Consider the following 25,286-nt stretch of genomic DNA (forward strand, 5'->3'; position numbering starts at 1 on the left):
TTCAGGAGCAAACAATGTTTGCATAGACATACCTACTTAGTATTGTGCTTAGCATGCCCTGATGGAGGGAGCCATCCTAAACAGAACCTCACTTGCTAAGCAGAGGGTAGGGATGCCAAATCCCAGTCATGAAAAGAATGAATGAGGCCAGGTGTTCCTACTATGTGCTGTGGACTCTGCTCAAAGAGTTCTGGACATTATTTGACTGTGAATATGAGCAAATGACCCCCATAAATGGAGAAGAGACAGAGTCACAGGGAGGCAATCAATACCCGCACTCAAGAAGGAGTGCTTGTATCTAATCTAATGGGGGTAGTGCAGGACCAGCTATTAGAACCATGCAGGTACTGCCAGGCCATGTTGCAGTAGGCACGTGACATCCCCTGCACATGACACCTAGGGAGAGAAAAGGCATTGGCTCGGATATTAGCCCAATTCTACTGGGCAGACATACACTATGAAGTGAGAGAATGTTGTTCCTCCTGTCTATAGTGTCAACTATCTAGCAGTAGAGGGATCACCAAGGCACCCGTGGTCCCTCTGCCCTTGATTGCAACCCGCCTTAAAAAGAATAGGGGTGGACATGGTTGGACCCCCAGAAAAAACTGCAGCAGGGCATCACGATATACTAGTAATCATAGACTACACAGCCAGGTATCCGGAGGCTCTTCCTCTCGGCTCCCTGAAAGCAACAACTATAGCTCCAGAGCTCTTGAAGCTCTTCTCACAGGTAGGGTTTCCCTGTGAAATATTAACAGACCAAGGGATTAATTTCATTTCCCAACTGATGCAGGAATTATGCTCCATTCAGAAGGTCAAGTCCCTGAAGACCTCGGAGTACCATCCACAAACGGCCAGTCTAGTAGAACAGTTTCATAAGACCCTGAAGGGGATGTTGATGCCCTTTGTCACAACAACCCCAAGCAGTGGGACTGGTTACTCCTACCACTTCTATTTGTCACAAGGGAGGTCCCACAAGCCTCTAAGGGATTCTCTCCATCTGAGTTGCTATATGGTCACCAACTGTGGGGCATGTTGGACCTGTTGCAAGAAGGGTGAGAAGAAGAAGATGTGGGGGCCTTAAACACGACCCAATTTATCTTTCAGTTAAGGGAGCAATTCAGAAACAGAAGGATGTTTGCCAGAGAGAAGTTGAGGAATATCCAGCACACCCAGGAACAATTACAATAAGGGGGCTACGGACTTTTCAGCCAGGTGATCATGTTCTTCTTCTGTTGCCCTCAGCCAAGTCTAAATTAATGGCCTGATGGCAGGGTCCATTCAAAGTGGTCAGGAAGGCAGGGCCCACGGACTATGAGATCAAACTACCCGGGAGGAGGAAGGAAATCAAGGTCTACTATGTGAAATCAAGGTCTACTATGTGAAACTTCTCAAACCTTGTAGAGCCCTGCTGATAACTCCTTCAAGCAAAACCAGAATTGGGACCCCCAGGGGCCTAGCGGCGAAGCTCCAGCAACAGTACCAGGTGATGAAAGACTCTCCCCTGCACAAAGGAAACAAATTCACTCAGTAACTGGGGACTTTTTTGCAGTGTTCTCCAACCACCTGGGGAGAACACGATTGGTTCAACATCACCTAAAGACTACCCCAGGCCAGATAGTCCAAGAGAACCCTAAACCCTTATCACGAAGGATATGGGAAATGGTCTGAGAGGAAGTACAAGTGCTAAAGATGGGGATGATTATAGAATCCAAAAGTGAATGGAGGTGCCCCATAATTCTAGTTCCCAAGCCAGACAGTATGGTTTGATTCTGCATTGACTTCAGGAAGGTCAGCGCCAACACAAAATTCTACGCCTACCCAATGCCAAGGGTGGATGAGTTATTAGAATGGCTGGAACCAGCGAAGCACCTGAGCAGTATCGACGTGACAAAGGCTTACTGGCAGATCCCCTTATCCCCATGCTCACAAGAGAAAATGGCTTTGTCCACCCCTTTTGGGCACTTCCAATATAAGACCAGGGTTTTTGGCCTCCACGGAACTGTTGCTACCTTCCAACGGCTTATTAATAAGATCTTCAATCCCCACCATCAATATGCTGCGGCATACATCATCAATATCATCTACAGTACCACCTGGGAAGACCACTTACAGCATTTATAGGAGGTGTTAAAAGCGCTATAGGAGGTATGACTTACAGCCAACCTGGCGAAATGTAAGGTGGCTGTGAGCGAAGTGACCTATTTGGGGTACTGTGTAGGACAGGGGTGGGCAAACTTTTTGGGCCGAGGGCCACATCTGGGTGGGGAAATTGTATGCAGGGCCGGGGCCGGTGGTTGGAGTGCGGGAGGGAGTACGGGGTGTGGGAGGGGCTCAGGGTAAGGAATTGGGGCAGAGGAGGGGTGCGGAGTGCAGGAGGGGACTCAGGGCATGGGTTCGGGTGCACAGGGGTGCAGGGTGCATCAGGGAGCTCAGGGCAGGGGGTTGGGGTGCAGGAGGGGTGCGGAGTGTACGAGGGGGCTCAGAGCAGGGAGTTGGGGGGCAGGAGGGGTACGAGGTGCAGGCAGGGGGCTTAGGGCAGGGAGTTGGGGGGCGGGGTGCAGGAGGGGTTCAGGCTCCAGCCCAGAGCCGCTTACCTAAAGTGGCTCCGGGGTGGCAGCGGTGCGCACCGGGGCTGGTGCAGGCTCCCTGCATGCCTGCCCTAGCCCCGGCCTCACGCTGCTCCTGGAAGCGCTGTGGCCCCTGAGGGTGGGGGGGTGGAGGGCTCTGTGTGCGCTGCCCTTGCCGCACCTCCAGGTACCTCCCCCGAAGCTCCCATTGGCTGCAGTTCCCCATTCCCAACCAATGGGAGCTGCGGGGGGTGGTGCCAGAAGCCAAGGGCAATGCACGCGGAGTCCTTAGCCCTCCCTCCCCCAGGGCAATACTGCACTCCGGATCCAAAACCCTGAGGGGCTGGATCCGGCCCGCGGGCCGTAGTTTGCCCAAGCCTAGCGTAGGAGGTGGTCAATAAGGTCTAGGCATGTCCCGTCCCCCAGAAAAAGAGGCAAGTCAGACCTTTTCTTGGCCTGGCAGGATATTACCAGAGGTTTATCCCCAACTTAGCCTCAATTGCAGCCCCACTTATGGACTTCATAAAAGGCAACAACCCTAAGAAAATCCATTGGGATGGGAACTGCAAGGAAGCGTTCAGAGAACTGAAAACATGAATATGCCAGGCAGCCATGCTCTTCAGCCCTGCTTTTTTCTTGGGAATTCATATTACACACTGATGCCTGGGACATCAGTCTGAGCGCTGTCCTTTCACAAGACTTCAAAGGGGGAGAACACTGTGTCCTTTACCTAAGTAGGAAGCTATTCACAAGGGAAAAGTAGTACTCCATTATTGAAAAGGATGCATTCTCTATCAAATGAGCAGTAGAAGCTCTAAGGTATTACTCGTTGCATAACCCCTTTTCCCTGATCACTGATCATGCGCCCCTATGCTGGGTCCAGTCCATGAGGGATACGAACCCTCGTTCAACCTTATTGTTTCTGAGTACAATAGTGGGTGGGAAAGGACCATGCTCACACAGATTTCTTTTCACAGATCGGGGATGGAGACAACACAACCCCAAATATTTTTCCCATCTTGAGGGGTAGGGTATGTGAAGGGACATGTTCTCACCCTGTTATGGAAGAGGCTAACTATCTCCTCTGTGCCTGTTCCACACTAACAAGACACACCTGCAAGGCTTGTTCAGCCTGGAGTGGGAGGAGCTTAAAAGAGGGAAACCTACCACAGGAAGGGACAGTAAAAAGGAAGATGGTTGCTCCAGCCAGAGACTGTTGGCAACAGAGGGAGTCCAGCTGAGGAGGAGACTCAGACAGCCGCAAGATGCACAGGTCCCAAAGCCGCCCTGACTGATGGTAAAGCAATATGCCCCAGGAAGAAGGGTAGAAGGTAAACCCTTCGATGAGGCAATCGATTCTGAGAGACTGAGCCTTTAGAGCTGACTCTCTAGGGGCCGCCTGAGAGGCTGATCCTTGTTCCAGCCAGAGCTTCCCCTCTTGTAAAAGGAAGGGAAGAACAGGAGCCAAACTTCAGCTTGTGGGTGGTAGGCATAAGAACATAAGGCTGCAGAGAGATTCCCCAAAGGTTGGCAACTGTGGGAGAAACCTATAAATGTAATTCAGATTTAATTGCTAATATTGAGGGAACAAGGTACTGGTTTGCTAACCTGGTAGAAAGAGCAAGGGAGAAAAGGGCTCTAACCTTGGTGGAAGGAAAAACCAATGGGTGGAGTCCAAGGGTGCCAGAACCTTTGTAGAAGTAAAGGGACCACGGCCAAAGTGCCCCCTTCCTCTTCACGACTGGCTGCTCTGGTGATAAGCCAGCTCCACTGTCTTCTGGCACCACAATTCCTGGTGGGCAATAGGTTTAATCAGAGCACCACCCACAGCAGAATCTATTATTCTGCGGTGAACAAGAAATCTGTGGGGGACATGAATTCTCTGTTTGTTTCTTTTGCTAAAAAGGGTGAGGGGCATGGCCTTGGCCCTTCCCAGGTCCGGTGCTAGTGGAATCCACTGACCTACTGGTGTGGAAGATCATAAAAGAGACTTGAGAGGTGCTGATGTGAGTCCATGCTGGCACAGAGGAAACCCTCTAATTTAGGGACACTGGAGTACAATGGTCCACCATTGCAGTCTTAGAAGTAAGGACTTTGAAGATTAGGTTGTAGTTTTTGCTTTTTCCTATAGGTGGATGAGGAGAACTTGATTTAATGATGCTGTTTCAGCATTGACTTCAAGGAAGGGTATTTGAAAGATGTTTTGGGTGGGTGGGGGGATGGAGGAGGGAGAAGCAGAGGGGGAGTGTTGGCCTAACCAGGTCCAGGCAAGGCAGCCTACCCTTAGGAAAGTGAGGGAGCTGCCAGAGGCCATTGCATTGTGGAAAAAGGAAGGCTGCCAGAGATTGGCAAGATGTTGTCTGAGAGAAAGAATGCAGTCTTCAAGGAGAGCCCAAGAAATGGAGATGGGTCCAAGCTGCAAAGTTCAGAGACAGATCCAAACCTCCCTAAAGTTGGAGGATGACTGGATCTAAGGGTTTAATCTGGGTCTCTCTTTACAAGGAAACAGTTAAAATCAGACAGTACTTAGAAACAGTCATGCTGAAGCATAGCATAACACAAGCTCTCTCATTTAGGATTCTAGGCTGCCATCATGTGGTAATTTTATTTCATTATTTCAAAGATAAAGTAACTTAAATCTGCTCATCCTTGTGCTGGAGCACAGCAACTGGCCCTCTCTACTGTGCACTGTACTAGGACTGGTAGGCTGAAGATCTAAATTTTACTTTCAACAGGATTAAATTCCTCCCTTAATTTTATATAATTATCCTTTGGTGTGATACTCTGCACTTCTAGTTCACATTTTCCTGTTATGCTCTGGCACTGAGTTCCTTTTATATAACATCCAGTCCTTAAACCAATGGGAGTTTTGCCTCAGTAAGTACTGAGGACTGATCTACACAGAAAAATTAGGTTGATCTATCTACATCGTTCAGCGTGTGAAAAACGTACACACCCAATTTCTGTAGTTAGTTCAACCTAGCCCCTGGTGTAGACTCGGCTAGGCTGATGGAAGAAATCTTCTGTCAAGCTAGCTACCACCTCTTGGAAGGGTGACAATTCCCATCAGTTGCTGTAGGACGTGTCTTCACTACTGCAGCTCCATAGCTGTGCAGCTGGAGTGTCTGTAACATAGACCTTTATATTTAAATGATTACTTCCAGGCATTTTTGATTTCCCTCTTTCAATCTAAGTTCCCTAACTGAATACTTTATTAACTGTCTACTTTTGACTTGCTTTACTGGTTAACAGAGATGCAAACCCCATTGACCAACTTCAATCCTGAGCTACTCTCATCAGAATCAATGAGAGCTATACCTTCTTTTCCCAGGGCTGAATTTGGGCTTATGAATGTCACATCACAGCCTTGATTCCACCTTGCTCCAAGTTCCAGCTAGTTGTAGTAACCCAGTGCACAGTTAGCATCACACCAGTGGAATACAGAAGGCATTAAAAGGTTGATTAATTAGCGCAAATCCCTGTCTCCTGGAACAAACTCTTACGATCAATTGATCTCAAGTGGAATAAAAGTATAGTCCATACAAAAAGCTACTTTAAAAGAATGTTAAATGTACAAAGTGAAGCATTGAAAATGTCAAAGTTTGTCTATACCATAGTCTTTATAATGGAAACACAAACACATAAGTACATTCCTGACACAAAGGACACTTACAAAGTCAAGCACTCAAAATGTAGGTAACACAAAAATGAAAGTGCCTGTGCAAACTTAATTTGCCCCCTTTGTAGTATGCATTATGATACAGTCTTTAATTATTGATCATTACTAGACCAGCACTAGAAGGGGATGGGAAACTTTACCAGTGAGTTTCTCAGACAGTTGCTGATGGCAGAAGAATGTGGAGACTCTGGAATCATGGGTTTCATTGCAGGCTGTGGAGGCGAGTGGTTTTTTTTAATGGACAAAGACTCTTCTGCCCATTCCCCACAAACATGACCCATTCTGCCCTTCCCCCTCTAACCTATGCGAGTCCTGTAGACCCCCACACTGGCTGCTTATCCCAGTCCCATTCTGCTCACCTAGTCAATCCCAGTGTCCACTCTTCAAGCTTCTGATCGCAATCCCATGCTCGTGGCCTAGTAGGTCCCACCCAGACTCCTAGCCCAAGACTCCCCCACACCCAGTCCTAGTTTTCTGCCCTGCTCCCAGACCCAGTCTTCTCCTTGCCCAACCATTCCCAGGTCCTTTCCTGACTCCCTGATCTGTCTGTCTCTCCCTGCAGCCTCTAGTCACCCACACGCTCACATTCCCCATCCCTGATGGTTCCCAGTTCCAGTCTTCATTCCTGTGCTTCTCATCCACTCTTACCTCCCATGGTTCCTTGTCCCAGTCTCTTTGCACAGCCAATCCTAGTTCTCACCTTGCACTCCAATTCATTGTCTGATCTGTCTCTCCTCCCTACACAACCTCCTTCTCTCTGCCCCATTGTTTCCTAGTCCCAGTCTCCTTTCATCCAGTCTCAGTCCTTCCCCCCGCCCACACACACACTCTTTCTTCCTCCACCTGTTTTCCTCTCTGACTGTGAGACTGAGTCTCCTTGCACAGCAAGTCTCAGTCTTCACCTGCAGGGTCCTTGTCCCAATCTACTCCCCCAGGACTCCCCTACAATGCCTTGGGTTGGTCTCTTGTGGACTCTGCATTTGAATCAGATGGCCTCTTCCTCCTCCACACTGGCAGGGGTGCACTGGGAGCACAGGAAAGGCAGATGCCCAGCTCTCAGTTCCAATGTCCAGTCCCACCCTGCCTGGAGCAGTCGGGAGCAGCCATAACCTCATAGCCCTGCGCTTGAACATGCTCAGCAGCTCTGTGGGGATGGCACATGCACAGCCTAGTCACAACTAGGAGCTGTGAGAGGCTCAGATATGCTCAGTGATTCCAGAATTTAGCAAGTCTCTACTGTGCAAGTACAAACTGTGATTTTTCAAAGGCTTCTCCCTGGTCAAATCTGGGCAGATTTTCACAGGGATGGTAAAAGGCACATCCTGACACAAAGGACATCCCCTGCCAAATGTCAAGTCCCTGGTCCAAATAATGGTGGCCTCGAGTTTCCAAAGAAAAGATTGCTAGAATTCTTTTAATATTGAAAAACTGTATTTTTCTCTAGTCTTGTTCTGAACTATTTTGGCTAATACCTGCTATGGAAAATTTCAGCCCAAACAGTTAAAGTTTGGCAAAGTTATAAGTAACCAAAAACAAGGTCTTAGACCGGGAAGTGTCGGGCAACCTTAATAATAGGTGGTGCTATCAGCCTTGCCTATAATATTGTACAGGTTGTCATTGCACAAAGACATATTTGGAGGTGGGAATGAGTTAAATTAGTGAATCAATCATCTAGTGACCTGCACTCTTAGGGATAAAAGCTTTAAGAAGCTGTTTTCAGATCCCAGGATAATGAATGGCATTGTAAGCTGGGGTTTTCACCTGTTCCAGTGGACAGCAAATTGTAGTGTCTAGTTCTCTCCACTGTCTCTGTGGATGGATGCTGTTGGATCTGAGTTCAGAAAAGTAATCGCTGTGATAGGGTTAGCAATGATAGAAGAGCAAGTGTAATGCTGGTGAGAAACAAAAGTAGTTAAGAGAGTGGGCACAGACAGTTGCAGGTGCTGAAAGACAGTTATGGGGACATGGTTAGCAAATGAGGCAATAAACTATGTAGCGTGCAGGAATGGCTGGATCTAAAAAGGACTGCATGACGGATGAGGAAGGAGAGGTGACTTTAGTGTAGGAGAGGCTTATGTTTGTGTATATATTATAGATTGATAAACAGAAAATATATATTTGTAGTGAGAGTCATTCGAAAAGTTACACTTACAATAGCATTCTTATTTCGAATGTCAATTTGATACTCAAAGCAGTGATCTACATTTCCTTCCATGTGGCTTGGCTGGGGCCGTTTCCATCGCACTATACACCCTGCTTGGTCTTCAGAACAGTTTACTGTGATATTTAATGGAGGAGTGAGTATTTCTAGAATAAAATAATCATTATTACATTAGCTAAAGAATCAGCTTTTGATAAAGAATCAGTTCACATTTGGAATTATATCTTTGCAACCATAAGGGCTAGAAACAGGTTTTTTTAAAAAGAAAGATAAAAGCTTATGTTCTGGAGCACAGCTCTGAAATGAATGCAGGCTCTTCTCCCAGTGAAGAATGGTTCACTCTCTACTTGTAGTAAAAATGGAAATTAAACAGAAAGAAACTTTTTCCTTACCTATTTCATATAGTGTGATGTACTCATCATAAAACTGAATCTCCGATTCGTTGCTCGACCCATTCACCAGGAAGTAAACTTTCTCTTTAATGTCTGTCACATTTTGAAAACTGCATGCGATAGGTCTTCCAAGTGCATCTCTTATGTAACGTGGACATTCTTGTTCATCTTCTTCCCTGCATATACCAAAATGTTTCAATCAAACATGAGAAATGTCATCTGTCAAATGTGAATTCAAAACTTCCTTGAGCCAATGAAAACTCTTTACTTTGAGTATTGAAAGAAAAGAAAATATCGGGTATCTTCTGGAGCATTCCTGCCAGCCTTCCAAGTGCAATTCATGAAGGAAATGTTGTAAATCACACAGGAGAAATTTTCAACAGATGTTCCATTCATGCCTGGAAACCAAGAAAAGTTACATGTGTATTTACATATTACCAATTTGCGAAGAAGAAGAAGGGTGAACTACTGGTACAAGCAGATACAATTCTGCACACACTGGGTCAGACCCAGAGAGAATTTGAGCATCTGCAACTTCTATTGATGATTTTAGGTACCTAAGGATATAGGAGCCTAATTTTAGGCACTCAAGTGTGAAAACTTTTGCATTCCATTTAACCATGGTGATTAAACCTAGTTGTCATAACCATTAACAATATGACTCAGTTTGTATTAGTCAGCCAGAACGAGGCACATGTTAGCCATAAATTGCTTCAGTGAAGACGCCTATTTTGGTCACTGTTTTATTTCGCAACGCACCATTTTAATCCACACTTTCTCTAAGAGACTGACAAAAGAAAAACAATTATATCACACACACATGTTTCTATCCTGTGAGTTACTGTGCAAAAGTGAACCCTTCCTCTGCCACAATGTCACTAGCACATTTGAGGCCACAGTTTGTTACAAAATGGCATCATTGTAGCAGATTTGCAAATGTATTTGTAATAAAAAATGAAATTAATGATAACTTCTAGAATAAAATGTATTCTGAGAGTTTTTTCTCAAAATATTGTAGATAGACAAAACCTTTCACAAACTGTAATGCATTACCTTGAGGAATGAATCTTGCTTCTGCTGAATATGAAATGTTGTTGTACATTGCTTGAACTTTGAATAATGCCCCCTTATGTATAGGATTAGCATTGGCTCTGCTAAACGTGCAGGTTTTATTGTACACCTGAAAAATAACATGCATTTGAATTAATCATTTGTTTTTTCATTCCCAGTTTTAACTGGTTCTAACTATGGGAAAAGTCCAAGCATAAGTCCATTGAAACCTGTAGGACGTCTCACAGTGTGTAAAGTTAAGCAAAGGTGTAAGTGTTTTCAGCGGTAGGGTCTTTGCACAGTTCCAGCTGCATGCATTGCCTCCCATATTTCTGCAGGGAAGTCTAGGGGATCTACAAAGAGAGGTGCCATGGAGTGCAACCAGTAACCTCTCCTCTCCTGCCCTCCCACCAGACTCCATGGAGTTCCTTCAACAAAGAGAATAGAAGCTTTTGCAGGGATCAAATGATGGTAGCAGCAAGCTCCCCTCTCTTCTGGAAAGGCAAGGGTAGATCTGCATCCAGAGAATTCCCTCTGTGAATGACTTCCTGGGGAAGGTTCTGAGCCTGAATATTTAATAGATGTACAGGTGTCCCCATGAATTTGCAAAACTATTCTATGCATGATCAAAAGTCTTCCAAAAGTTGGTTGTTGTCCCAAAAAGTACATAGGGACTAATTAAAGATGGTGGGAATATGATTTTTACCCCGATTATAAATATTTGCTGTCTGTACATTTGTTCAACAATATACATTAAAAATCAATACATCCAATTATTGAAACAATTTATGTTCTGGAGCTTCTCTTCACAGCCAGAAAGATTAGCAATGTTGGCCTTAATTCACCAGTATATTACTGCAATTTTACATCCAACAGAGTCACATCAGAATAAACTGGAGTGACACAGACGTGCCATCACTTTTAAATGAAAAATTCTCGAACCCCAAGAAAACAGCGCTACGATCCCCTTTGAGATCATAGTCTTGAAAAATGAGAATCAGTGACCGAGGAAGCTGAAATGTTGAAAATGCATCCTGGTCTATGGGGAAGGCAGCTCCCATTTGAATGTAAAATGGAAGCAGTCCTGACTCTGAGTTGTAAAGATAAGGTTTTGTTTGTTCTTTTTTTAAAATGTAATTAGGCCTCTTGTGTTTACCATGCATTCACAGCAAGAGCTATATTCCCTGTGGCCTACTCCCCATCATGAGATTTGACCTCTCCATGGGCAGAATCAGTCTTACAGTAACTAGACATCTTAGGTAGTTATATGGCCCCCATCACTGTAGCATCTGATTGCCTCATAAGCTAGTGATTGTTTCCATTTTGTAGATGGGAACTGAGGCACAGAAACACTAAGTTACTTGACCAAGGTCACACAGAGAGTCTGGGGCAGAGCAGAGACAAGGTTAGTGCCCTAGCCCCTGGACCATCCTTCCACTCTGAACGCTCTCACTGAAATCACATTCACAGCTATGGAGTGTATGAAACTGTAATGGGTATTTCTAAAACTACTATTTAAATCTGATATATTCTTTTACAGCCACTTTCCCTTAAGTCCCAAAGCTCGTCTGTGGGGCCCTGCAGGATTCCAGCACTGCAGCAGGGGCAGGAGAGATCAGGGCTTGGGTAGATTCTATCCCCTCTTGGCCAAACACAAGCAAGCCAAATGAAATTTGGTAATTTGTGTAGATTACAGCCTGCAGGGGCTGTGCAGGAAAGGGTTGTGTGACGGTGTGGAAACAAGGGCCTTCTGCTTGGACACCCCTTCCCTCCAGTGGATTGTCAGGGATCTGTGTATATCTAAGGATCTGGCCAAACCACCAGATTACTTCTATGTGAGGGCAAACCCCACTGCCAAACTGAAAGCAGGAAATTTTGCAAATGCATCTTTCCAGACTTTCTACTCCCCTACATGGCTTATTCCTGCATAGGGAAGCTTCACACACTAAGCTATCCAGGCAGTTCTAAACAAAACCTTTTTCTCCTTGTTTTAGGCAAACATTTCAGTAAATTCTCTGATTCTCAAAAACAAACTAACGTCAACAGTGCTGCTGGCCCGTCAGAGAAACAGCAAGATGTGGAACAAATAAAGATGCCCTCTGGCAGCCACTGTCTCCAAACAGTCCTTTATAAAAAGGTATGCTGTCATCAGGAGGACTTTTGTGCTTTTGCTGTATCTTCCAGATGCAGTGGATCACAAGAATGTGTGCTAGGAATTTCTGTATTGGATCAGACCAGTTATCCATCTGGTCCCATATCCTGTCTCTGAGATTGGCCAGCAGCCGATGTTTCAAAGAAAGGTGCCCACTAAATGAATGAGCTCTATATTGTTAGACATCTTCTCCCCCAGTAGGTATGTGTAGACTGATCAAGTCACCTCTTAATCTTCTCTTTTATAAGAAAAGTAAAGAGAGTTCACTAATGACTCAGTTCCCTACACTCCGTCTGTTAGGTTGGTGGAAGTGCTCCTAATGAGGGGACACACCATGGACTCAAGGAGGATAGTGTGGACATAGAATCGTAGGGTTAGAAGGGACGATCAGGAGCTCATCTAGTCCAACCCGCTGCTCAAAGCAGGGCTAATCCCCAGACAGATTTTTACCCCAGTTCCCTAAGTGGGCCCCTCAAGGACTGAGTTCACAGCTTTAGGTTTAGCAAACCAATACTCAAACCACTGAGCTATCCCTCCTCCCTATAATTACTGTAATTACTACAGTGGCTATAACTCACCCTAATATAGGTCAACTTACGTTTGTAGTGTAGACATACTCAAAGTCTTTTCCTGCAAAGCAGGTTTCCCAGACCTCAGATCATTCATGTAGCTCTATCCTGAATTCTTCAATTTTCAGCATCCTTTTGAAGTGGTGACACCAGAACTGGACACAGTATTCCAATAATAATCTCACCAAAGCTGTACACAGAGCACCCTAGGCTTTTCTAGGCTTTTATGATACTACAAGTGATACATATGTTTCTTCAATAAATCGAGTATATAAAAGGAAAAGAAACTACAGTTTATTGTTTCTGTTAATAAGTAAATAGAAAACTTACCTTTTTCTCAGTTTGCTTACTCTCGCCTACATGCATAGAACACCTGTATTCAGTATCATTGAGACTGCTGTCCCAGGTCAGCTTTAGTTTTCCAGGATTCAACGTCAAGTTGGCAATGGGTGAGGATGATGAATTCGCTGTAAGTTTTATGAATTAATATCAGAGAGGATGCAATAAGATTTTTCAAAGTTTTCAGGTGCAGAGGCTAGTATTTAGCAGGCCTGCTATGACAATACATAGTGTAACTGGACGGGCAAATATCCCTAGAGTGAGATGAATTAAGTCCTTTAGATTATCTCAATTAAAGTATTATACTTACACCCTGTATACACAATGTCAGCATGCAACGTAGGAAATAACATAACGCAAAAAAACATGGAAAAAATTCCTAGAGTGGCAGCCATCCTTTTTTCCTTGGAAAATGACAGGAATGAAACCTACAAGAGAAGAAACAGATGCCAAAGCATACTTAGGTTTCTGTAAAGCTTGATTTCTTTTAAGGACAGAATCAAAGACTGTTTTTATTAGTCACTAGAATCAGCTAAATACATCACACGTATGCCCCAGCAACAAGGTCCAGTAGCTAAGGCATTATGCTGGTACTTGGGAGACTGGGGTTGAACCCCCTTTTTTTGGTCACAGACTCACTGTGACTTTGGGCTGGTTGCTTAGGCCCTCTGGCCCAAGGGAAGCAGGCATTGTGGTTCCTCGCCACTCAGTAGAATTCACAAACCCTGGGTTAGGCACCTAGGCTCTCTGTAGAATGCATGAGGAAGCCGGCTGGCTAAGAGTGGGATCCATGAAAGCCTGCATGCTAGGAACTGAGTTGTCAAAGCTAGCCAATAGCAGATGCAGAGGAGAGGGATGTGTCCTGACCCCTGCCCCTTTCAGGGAGTTAGGTGCCTAAATCTAGGCTGGAGAGGAGCACCTATCTCTGCTTGGGATGTGCAGCCATGGACCCTTCTCCTGGAGCCAGGAACCTAAGCTGTTGCTTGAAGAATGGCAGAAGTACTCTCCTAATTCTATACAAAACAGAGGTGGTGGTAGCCTTATAACCTTTAGCCTTGTAGTTAAGACACTCGGATGGGAGACCCCAGTTCAGTTCTTCCCTCTGCCTGCTGTGGAGAAAGGATTTGACTTTGGGTTTCCCACCTCTCCTCTGACTGCCCTAATCACTGGCTGTAGAGTCAGTCACAAACTCTCTCACCCAGTGTCTAGTTCATTTTTTAATTATGTAATATAAAGTGGAACAGCTTCAATAAGAGAGATTGAGAAAGCCTCACAAGAGATTATCCCATAGTCTAGTGGTTGGGGCATGCATCTAAAGGGTGGAAAGCCCAAGTTCAAATATGTTCTCTTCTAAGGGTGGAACTGAACCAGGGTCTTCCACATCCCAGGTGAGTGTTCTAACCAGTGGACTAAAGATTATAAAGAAGGCTGTTGCTGCCTCCTTCCTCCCTTAGCTTCTCTGTATGGCTTAAAGCATGCCTACTGGATTGAGCCCCACAGGCGAGGTAGGTGGGACATTGCCTAGTTTCACCTGGGCTGAGGATTATGCAGGCGTGAGACAGGCACTGGCTATCAGTATTGAGGCAGCGATGTGCACAGCCAGAGACAGAAATGTAGACACCTTGGGGACTTTAACAGCAGAAATTTTGACACTGAACAACTTTAGGCACCTCCAGAGTTAGGTGGCAGCTGAGTAGCAGTTTTGAGGATTTCGGTGGTGCCTAAATTTTGGACTTAGTCACCTAAAGTAGGAGTTAGATGCCTAAATCCTTTTGTGGTTCTGGTTCTCTCTCCCTCAGTTCCCCTTCCGTACGAAGCAGATAACAGCACTGCGCTACCTCGCTGGCGTGTGGTGAGGATAAATACATTAAAGATTGTGAGGTGCTCAGATATTATGGCAACAGGGCCCATCTACTTATTTCCTTTGTAAAACCTTCTGAGAGCTATAGATTAAAAGCATTTAAATAAGAGTCAAGTGTTAGCACATAGGCTTGTTTGTCAGCCTGAGATAGAATTTTGGGTTTGACTTTTTGATACCCTTATATCTTATACTAATATGTGTAAACAAAAGACAAAGACAGTGTGTTACATCTGCCCTCAAGCAGAAAGGGTGAAAGAGATAAGAGATGGAACTAAAGTCTTACAGGGTATGGTAGGAGTGTAATATATGAGCATACACTGGAAGGCTGCCTGGGTCCTCTCTCCGGTCAAGGTCGAGCAACCAGTTAGGAGGGGCAAGAGCATGCAGGCATAAGACACACTAAAAGCCAAAGAAAGGCCAGGCATTGGCCAGAGCACAACCTCACTCCTTACGCCTCCCAGGGGGTACAAAAGAGGTGGGACGAAGACCCAGACCCACAACCCTCCAAAATGGAACATGACCATAAATTGTAAGGTGTGGGACTGTGGGCATGCATTGCAGGTATGTTTGGGCCTGCTAAGAATAGGGAATAGGGAGTGGGGGTGGGAACGGGGAACAGGGATATAGCAAGGCTCTGCAGTGTCAGAGCTGGGAAGGGGGACACGGGGTAAATGCTCTGCGGCATCAGAGCTGGGAACAGGACACTGGGAAACAAGACTCTGTGGCATCAGAGTTATATGTGCTTGCTTGGAACTAACCCCAATACACATCGCATTGCCTGCATTTGGGGCTTCTGGTCTTCTGCTTTCTGTTTGCGTGACAAGAACCGGGGGATGGGGTGAAGGAAAAGCTCTCTAACATTAGATATTATTATTCTTGATGCCATCCATTATTTCATATTGCCTCTTATTCATTTCCTGTCTACCTGAAACATTCCTAGTCTTTTCAATCTCTCCTTATATGGGAATCTTTTCATGGCTCTGATTATATTTGCAGCAATTCTTTGAATCTGTCAATTTCTTTTGAGAGAAGGTGATTGGAACTGAACACAGTTTTCCAAGTGATGGCATATTATTGGTTTATATAATTGCATTATAATATTTTCAGTATCATTTTCTTTCCCTTTACTTTTATGTCCTTACATTTGGTTTGCTTTTTTGACCATTGATGCATATTGAGCAAAGGAATATCCACAGTGGTTATAGTTAATTTTGAACTCAGAAATGAGGAGCTGAGACGATTATTATTATTCCTTCCAATGTGTATTATCTTGCATTTGCTGCAGTGAGCTTCATCTGCTGCCATGCTGCCCTGAATGTCCCTGACAGGAGGTTCCTGACCCTTCTCTCTGTCCTGACTAACCTAAAGAATTTTGTGCCACTTTCAAATGTGGTCATCTCACTGTTCATCCTCTTTTCCAGAATGTTATTAAACATATAAAGACATACTAGGACTAGTATGTAACTGTAACTTGTCAGACAATGTTTTCCTACTTTGTTTCTTGCCTCTTGGCTGCTGATCCAGGAATACTCAATCCTCACCTTGGACACTTTAGTTACTTTAAGAGTCTTTTGCGAGGGACTTTGTCACAGACTTTTTGAAGGTCCAAATGTATTACGCCATCTGCTGCTTCTTTATTACTTCTGTTGACATGCTGAAAACATCATAGTAAATCAGAGAGGCATGATTTTCCTTTTTAGAAGCTGGTCCTTTGAACCTAACATGTTCATACAGGTATATTTTAATTCTGTTTTTAATTGTAACCAATTTACCTGGTACTGAAGTGAGATTTCCCAATTTATAATTCCTTATATCTCCCTTAGTACTATATTTCAAAGAGTGGTGCCCTCTAGTATAATAGCAAATTTTAATGAGTGATTGTATACTCATTAGCCTCCCAGCCACTTCATTCTTACTCTTGGATGTATACCCTCTCATCCTGATGACTTATTGCTCCTCAGTTTATCAATTTGTTCCAGCACCGTCTCTTTTTACACCTCAGCCTCTTTCAGTACCTCATCTTTATTACTTGTAAAGAGTAAATGTCCCCTCATGATCCTTTCTGGTGAAGAATGGTGCAAAGAAATAATTTTGTTTCTTTGCAATGCCCTTTTCCTCCTTAATCATTCCCTTTACTCCCTGGTAGTTGAGTGGACACACCAATTCATTCACAGACATCCTGCTTTTGACACATTTAAATTATTTCTTATTTTTTTAAATGTCTTTACTATCTGCTATTTAAAATCCGGCTTAGCCCACTTAATACCATTTTACTTTGTACCTGTCATAGTGCTTTCAACTGACTTCATTTGGATGATTTCTATTTTCTGAAGGAAATTTGTGTGGAGAAATAAAATCTTGTATCTTGCCATATTTTTTTAATCTACCTGCTTCCTTTTTTGTTTAGGACATTCGGAGTTGCCTTTGTCTTTGTTAAATAAATAACCTCCATACTAGATCTAAGGATTTTCACTTTTTCACTTTTGACTTTAGGGACTTTTTGACTAGCTTCCTCTTTTTTTATTAAAAAATCCCCTTTCTACAGTGCTTAATTTTTGGTATGGCTCCTCCACCCATGGATGGTGAAATTAATTATATTGCTATTTGTCATTGACTTCACTGATTTATCCCTTCCATTAGAAATCCCCCTTTTCAGTTCCTTAGCACTTTCTCTTACAAAATACTCTAGAGCTGAAATTTTCTATGCTTGGACCATGTGCAAATGAAAACAATACATTTGTCCCAAAGGTCCCAATCAGGAACTTTACATACAGAAATCTCTAGAATTCCTGAACAACTGTTCAAACATTGTCTATTTTTGTAAATCTTTGTGAAATCTAAGAAACAAATTATCTGAGAAAATTCAGTTCAGCAGTTTCTCAGTTCTAATCAGACCAAGAATCCATGTGTTGCTGCATTAAATTTTCTTGGATTGATTCCATGGGGGATGAGTGGAGATGATCTCTCCTCAGGAGCTGCAAGTGACTCAGCTCCCCACCAATCAGAGGGTCTGCTGAGACAGAGGCCATCCCCATGGAGGTCTCTTGCCTCCACCATTCTGCTCTCCCCAATCTCCAGCTTTCTGATGGCTTTTGGCAGCACTGCTCCTGGTGGCTTCCCCACTGCCCTCAGATCCTCCCTAAGGGGAACTTCAAAGAATGGAAGCAAAAATCAGGCAAGCTGCTACAGATGTGGCCTGTTGTAACCTTTGAATCTTTGTCACACAAATTTGGGGAGGGAGAGGGCACTCTCCCCCAGATAACTGTCTCACCCCACATCCCTAGCTATCTGTGGGGAAATTACACCAGTTTAGGAGGTTCCTGGTGTGGTAGCTCCTATGCCAATCCCCAGTCTATGAGTAGCAGTATGGTTGGAAGAAAAGTGCTGTGAGCAGGTCTTTCCTACACAATGTTCATCTCCAGCTACCAGAACAGCACCTTGGGGCTACTTGGCTGCAGGATAATTTTTTATAACATCCCTTACATAGACCCTGCCCAATGCAAAGACAGCCAGAGGGTTATCTCTGGAAGCACCTCTTGCATTGTGAGCCCCTTAGCTACAACCAGGATCAGGATGCACAGAGCTATATCCCTGCAAATCCCCTGTTTAAGGGTTCAGGCAAAGGGGAGACTACAGCCTAATGTGGGAAACTTCCCTTTCTACACCTTCTGCAGCCAGCCCCTCTAAACCAATGAAGTCTTCCCTCTACATCTCTCCCAGCTGTGCTCAGGGCCACCACATTGCCTCTGTACTCTGAGGTCCTACACAATTCCTTTTTCTTTATAAAGTATTTCTTTACTTGTGTTCACTTAATCATTCTTGATATTTGCAGATTTGCAAGAAGTGATTGATTTAGTACAAATCAGAATTCACTACTTAAAAATCACTAGGTAATTCCCAACAAAAATTATCTGGAGTTACTCAGTACCTGTTAGAAATGATTTAGGTTTATATTACTTATCCGCAGTAAAACAATTTTCTTGTCATTTATTAGTGATTAAATGATTCTAGGCTATCACTAATACATGCCAAGTAATAAGTTTGCTGGTAGTTAATAATTAGAAACAGAGTAATTTTTAACAAATATTAAACAATTCTGAGCAATTCTAAGTAACTACTGGTAAATGACAAGTAGCTATTTTGCCTGATATCCAGTAATTAATACATTTTGAGGTTTGGAGGTTTATATTTTTAATGGGGTTGCTGGGTGTAAGCTGGATTTGAATTTCAGATTTAAGTTCTAGTCCAAATTTAGTAAAAAAAAAAAAAAAAAAAAGAGAGAGCGAGAGAGCGAGCGAGAGAGACAAAAATTTCACTGTGTTCTCCAGACTGTTTAATTTTGAAAGAGTTATTTTTGCACTTTAATAGGAGGGTAGAAGTAGATCACACCTCCACTTATCTTACAGCTTTTTTCTTTCATCCCCTCATTATTCTGCTATATCTCTCTTTTCTGACCCCTCTTCTACTCTTGCTATGGCTTTGATCCTGCAAAGATTCACACATCTGCTTAACTTCACCTGCATGAGTAGTCCCAGTGAAATTAAGTTCATGCGTAAGACTTTAGTGCCTTAGACTCAGTGGGCCAGATCAAGAGGTAATGTATTAGAGAGTATTAATAACATGTTGATGAGTAGGTGCAAGTCTAAGTTTGTGTAACAACACTGAGCAGACCCACGTTACACCTGCTTAGACTCCCTCAGGCTAGGTCTACACTACCCGCCTTATTCGGCGGGTAGAAATCGGGACGCGACAATTGATCCCCGAATCGACGTGCTTACTCCACCTGTGGAGGTAGGAGTAAGCGCCGTCGACGGGGAGCCGCGGAGGTCGATTTTGCCGCCGTCCTCACAGTGGGGTAAGTCGGCTCCGATACGTCGAATTCAGCTACGCTATTCGCGTAGCTGAATTTGCGTATCTTAAATCGACCCACCCCCTGTAGTGAAGACCTGCCCAGGTTCAGAGTGGCTAATTATGGAATACTAAACAAGAGCTCCATTATTTCACTCTTTTCATGTGAAACTGAATTTCCTCGAAGACACTGATACTCAGACTGAGGCTCGCGAGCCATTAGTGGCTCTTTAATGGGTCTCCAGCATCTCTCTGCAGCACAAGATATTAAAACGCGATGTGATTTAATTATTAACCAATCTAAGTTATTAACCAATCAGGATGATTTTACTATGTTTTTAACCAATTGTATTTGATGAAAATAATACTTGGTCAATCATTTTGCTGTGATTTATATATATATATATATTTTCCCTGTCATACTGATTAAATATGAATATATTGTACTACAGTAAATGAAACAATTAATTCACAGAACTGTGGCTCTTTTGGGTAATGCTGATCATTAATTTGGCTCCTGAACTACTGAAGTCTGAGTATTATTATTCTAGGAGGAGAAAACTTTTCTTTCCTTCAGTACCTGTTTTGCTAAAGGAGATTTTCTCCTTAGAAAAACAATTACAGTACAAAGAAACAACACTAATTACTGGAATTTTTGCTCATGATAAGAAAAGTTCTTCTCTTACATAAGATTTTAATTGCTTTCAGGGGAGGTTAATCATTGCAAAATCAAGGAAACGGAAATATGAGTTTTTTATTCTGTGAATTGTTTTTCTTAAGGCCTTTCTACAGTACAATTTACAGCCATTTCAGGAGAAATGTGATGAAAGCGAGAATACTCTAGAAGCCTCTCCCCATTAGGCTTGGGATTGTTATACAGGAGCCTTTCAGAACCCATTCAAAGGGACACAGAGAAAGAAAGAAAGAAAGAGAAGGGGGGGTGGGATTCTGGGGCCGACACGGTTGGTGGAGCCCTGGCTTCAGCCAGTATGAACTCTGTCTTACCTTTGCCTCTCTTTGCTAGCCTAAGGACTTCCCAACACTGTTTTCCAGCTGACTATTAAAACCCATCCCGTTTTGAAAAGGCTGCCTGGTGTTGCTTTAAATACTTAATGAAGGACATTGATCCCTGAAGAGGGTACAATGTCTGTGAACAGATGTCTACCTTAGTCAGACTCTGTGTTCAGAGCTCATGGTGAGAAACAGGTGGGGTGGAGCCTGAAGGCCCGGTCTCAGAGGTGTTGAGGCTGTGTGGTCTATCCTGGAGGAAAAGTGGGACCCTGGGGGCTATGGGGCACTGAAGAGGTATTCCCAGGAGACTACTTCAAGTCTGGGGCATAGCACATACCGTGTAGATTCATGACAACTGGTTACAACTCATTACAATTTTGTAGTGCAGACAGAACCATAGCCATATCCTCAAGCTATATTAGAACCTTAAACATTTCCACAGGGCACCCCGCATTTCAGGGAGAGTAGTTTTGTACCCACTGTTCTTCAAAGCCATGTTAAACCCAGGCTGGGACAGCCAAGATATACTGTTATTGCAGTGCAGACAGACCATTGCCGAGACCGTCTCTTTTTAAACACTGCAGAATCATTCTCATGACATCATTATGTGGCAACAATACAGGCACAGCTGCTGGGGTGAGAGTTTGCCGAAGCTTCAGTACAAATTTACAGCATTTTAAGTGTAGACAAACCCTATTACTATTATTATTGATATGTTTTCAGTAGCACCCACGATGTGCTAAGCAAAAGGAGAATTTATACTCTTAAGCAGACAAAACAAAGAGGACCAAACAGCAAGATGGAGGGTCTGGGAAGGATGTACGCCACACAAGCAGTGTGGGGAGGTGGTAATTAGCCATGTTCTGATTGGGGACTCTTGTTAAAACAAGGTTTGGGTTTTTTTAAACTAGTATAAAATATATTGACTTTTCCCAGGTAACTCCCAACCTTGCCACAATCAGCTGGTTAGTTTCTTGTCGGCTCTACAATAGAAGTGGGTCTTCGGGAGGGACTTCAGTATGAAAAGGATCAGTTAAGAAAAGGTGTTCCACGCATAGGGAAAGGCATAGAGGAAAATGTGGAGATGCTTGTGGGAAAAGTATCCAAACAGGGCATCGAGAGAAGCATTACTGGTAGAGTGAAAGGGATGGGGTGGATGCAGTGATATGGAACTAATAATCCAAATCTATCTCAGCTTTCCCTCAGGACCCAGGCTAAGATAGGAAAGGGTCTTGGAAATGTTAGTTCTTAATAGGTGACATTCTGCTGGAATGGATGTGTCCATTTTCCCCCAATTGATTCCAGTTCTCCTTTGGTGAGATTGTACAGTAGTGATTAACTGATTCCAATAGCCCTATATGCAACTTTCAAGTAATGAGGACTATCATTACTGTGGCCACTATCACAGGGTAAGTAGGATCAGCTTGGCTTTCATATGGGAGCAAATATCAACAAATTCATTTTTATTAGGTCTTTAAAGGGAGAGCACCATCTGAGGAGAGAGAAATGGATGGAAGACCTACTTTTAGATTCTAATTCCTAGTTCTGCCACTGACTAGCTGTGCAACCTTGGGCAAGTCATTCATGCCTGTTTTACGCTTATAAAAGACTATAAAAACATAGAACTGGAAGGGACTTCCTGCATCATGAAGTCCAGTCTGCTGCTATCACAGGCAGCTCTAGCCTATAATCCCATTAATAAACTCCATTTTGAAACCATTCAGGTTTCTTGCCCCCACTACATCTATTGGGAGGCTGTTCCAGAACCCCTCTCTTCTGATGTTATAATTAGGCTCTGTCAAATGATTAAAAAAATTAATCATGGTTAATCATGCAATTAATTGCCTACCCTGGCCCCATGCTGCTCCTGGAAGCGGCTAGCAGGGCCCCAGGGGCAGGGGTCTCCCTCCGCACACTGCTCCTGCCTGCAAGCACTGCCTCCACAGCTCCCATTAGCTGGGAATGGGAATCTGTGGCCAATGGGAGCTGAAGGGGTGGTGCTTGCAGACAGGGGCAGCACACGGAGCCACGTGCCCCCCCATTTCTCCCCAGGGGTTGCAGGGGCACGTTGGCCCCTTCCGGGAGCAGCATGGGGCCACACACCACCAACTGGGAGCCACCGGAGCTAAGTGCTGCCCGCAGGAGGTCGCCCCCCAAACCTCAGCCCTGAGCCCCATCCTGGAGCCAACACTCCATATCCCCTCCTGCACCTCAAACGGTCTCCTGCACCCCAAACCCCAGCTCTGAGCCCCTTTCCAGAGCCAACACCCCAGACCCTCTTCTCCACACCAGAACTCTGCCCCAAGCTCAGATCAGAGCCCCCTCCCACACTGTGAACCCCTCAGCCCCAGCCCAGAGCCTGCACCCCCTCCCAAACCCTAACCCCCTACCCAAGCCCAGTGAAAGTGAGTGTGTGTGTGGGGGGAGAGAGAGCGATGGAGAGAAGGGGGACGGAGTGAGCAGGGTGCGGTTAATTTTTTTGAGTTAATCGCGTGAGTTAACTGTGATTAATCAACAGCCCTAGTTATAATGCTTCTAATTTCCAGCCTGAATTTACTGATGGCTAGTATTTACAGAAAGCAATCATATCCCCTCTCAGCCTTTGCTTTGATAGGCTACACAAGCCAAGTGGAGTCTCTCCTTCTAAGATAGGCTCGCCATTCCGCTGATCTGCACCTGTTCCAGCGGAATTCCCCTTTCTTAAACATGGGTAACCAGAATTGTACACAGAATTCCAAATGAGGGCTTAGCAGTGCCTTGTACGATGGCATTCAGACTTCTCTAGCTCAAACAAATGCCATTTATAAAATAAGGATAATAATACTTACCTTACAGAGGTGTTGTGAGGGTAAATGGAAGCTTATAAATTGCTTTGAGATGCTAAGAGCACCATATATGTGCAACATTTACTATTAAAGTATTGAAATGAAATTAAAAGCCAGGATACATATCAGTCATTGAAATATACATTCAATTCATGCTATTCCTAGAACTGATTCACTCTATGTAGCGATCTGCAACTTACCAAACACAAACCCATGTACAGGAGACAACATACAAATGCTTCCAGTTAGATTATTTTTTAAAAGAAGAAAGAGATAGCAACATTTCTCCTGGATACACAAAATAGATGTCAGAGCAAATAAGGCAGCCCAACACACAAGGGAAAATATTGCTAATGTTTTTCCTGGACCTGGCAGGCAGTGCTGGGAATCTGATCACTCCCTTTACTCACATTTGTCCTTAACTTCAGATCATAAATCATAAATAATAATGTGTCATCACAATTTTGGCTAAAACCATCCTCAAATCTGCACTTGGAGGTAGATGAACTCAATCTAATATAGCTTTTTTTCCCAATGCAAATGTTTGTGTTATGTCATAGGAGCCTTGAGAAATAAAAATAACAATAAAAAACCCCAAACAAGCAAACAAAAAACAAAGACAAAAACTAGCTTACCTCCTCCTTGCAAAAGGCTTGGTATCTCGTTTAACTTAGGGTCTTGGGTCTGATTGAAATGCTTGAGACTGAAGCTGTCGTACTGCCGCGACAATAATTTATCATTGCATAGTATCCAATTCATGGGAAGTGTTGCAAGACTGATATTGAGACAGTTCTTTGGGTCATTTCCTTCGCAGTTTCCGGACTTCTTTAATCTCCTTGTTTGCAGAATATAAATAATTTCACACAAAATGAACATCAAGTTAATTAATAAGATACCCTCTTCCCATTTCAGCCGGTCCATTTGTGCCTTTGGGTCTACCATTGGATATAAACGTACATATAGAAAATATATGTCCTACAAATAAGCCCGCTTCCACAAACAATAGTTTGCCTGTAAGTTCTTCTCACTGAAAGAGCTTTCTGTTCCAATAAGTATCTTATCAGACAGGACCAATGCAAACACAGCAGTATAATTGTGTGTAATGGGATCAAGGCACCTCAGTTTAACATACATCCTTCTCTACACTGAACTGTGAAACATATATTAGTATTTATTACTATTAGCATATCAAATCAAAATACAAGGCACAATTAATGAGTTGAGGACAGCCTATTTGTTATTAATTATTACTATTATTTTATTATTATAGCACATATAGGCCTCAATCAGGAGTCAAGGCCCTATTATGCCAGGTGCTGTACACACATATAATAACAATAATACCATCACTGCCGCAAAGAGCTTACAATCTATACCATATCTCTGCATTTCTCTGCTTTTGTCACTTTTAAATCTCCTCAACCTTAATTTTGTTTGTATATGGTTTTTAGTCTTTAATTTCCTGGGGGCTATTACTGCAGTAAAAAAAAACATATATTTACAGGTAACTCACATATCTACTTTGCATATTATATCTAATGGTAGGAGAAAATACAAACAGACCAATCTCCACAAACCTGCAGTGCTTTTGGCTGCTTGGATCTCCTACAGTTGGATTCTCAACAGCAACTTTTCCCTCTATACAAATTCAAGCAGATGTTTCCTCTTCTTCAGGGTCTCAATTCCTCACTTTCAGCCACAACAACACTGGCGAGGAGCCTGCCGGATATTATTCACTGAGCCAACTTCATCATGGTAGCTGCAGAAGTAAGATTCTTTCTCCCCCTCTTTCCTTCTCCTCCTCACATCATCTCATCCTGAGTCCTTTA

General features: G+C 43.7%; 1 protein-coding gene across 3 annotated transcripts in view; it reads right to left on the reverse strand.

Annotated features, from left to right (window-relative positions):
- Positions 1-25,079, reverse strand: part of LOC128825790 (granulocyte-macrophage colony-stimulating factor receptor subunit alpha-like) — a 42,356-nt gene extending 17,277 nt beyond the window's left edge. For all 3 annotated transcript variants that reach the window (XM_054008598.1, XM_054008590.1, XM_054008584.1), the window contains exons 1-8: positions 25,035-25,079; positions 24,093-24,292; positions 13,223-13,340; positions 12,904-13,040; positions 9,856-9,982; positions 9,071-9,200; positions 8,803-8,978; positions 8,402-8,556 (exon numbers count right to left, since the gene is read on the reverse strand). In XM_054008598.1, coding sequence (XP_053864573.1) covers positions 8,402-8,556; positions 8,803-8,978; positions 9,071-9,200; positions 9,856-9,982; positions 12,904-13,040; positions 13,223-13,307 — 810 coding nt within the window. In that variant the 5' untranslated portion in view covers positions 13,308-13,340; positions 24,093-24,292; positions 25,035-25,079. The remainder of the gene's footprint in view (positions 1-8,401; positions 8,557-8,802; positions 8,979-9,070; positions 9,201-9,855; positions 9,983-12,903; positions 13,041-13,222; positions 13,341-24,092; positions 24,293-25,034) is intronic.
- Between the last annotated feature and the right edge of the window lie 207 nt (positions 25,080-25,286).

Source organism: Malaclemys terrapin, chromosome 1 (assembly GCF_027887155.1).
Source record: "Malaclemys terrapin pileata isolate rMalTer1 chromosome 1, rMalTer1.hap1, whole genome shotgun sequence".
Taxonomy (NCBI): domain Eukaryota; kingdom Metazoa; phylum Chordata; order Testudines; family Emydidae; genus Malaclemys; species Malaclemys terrapin.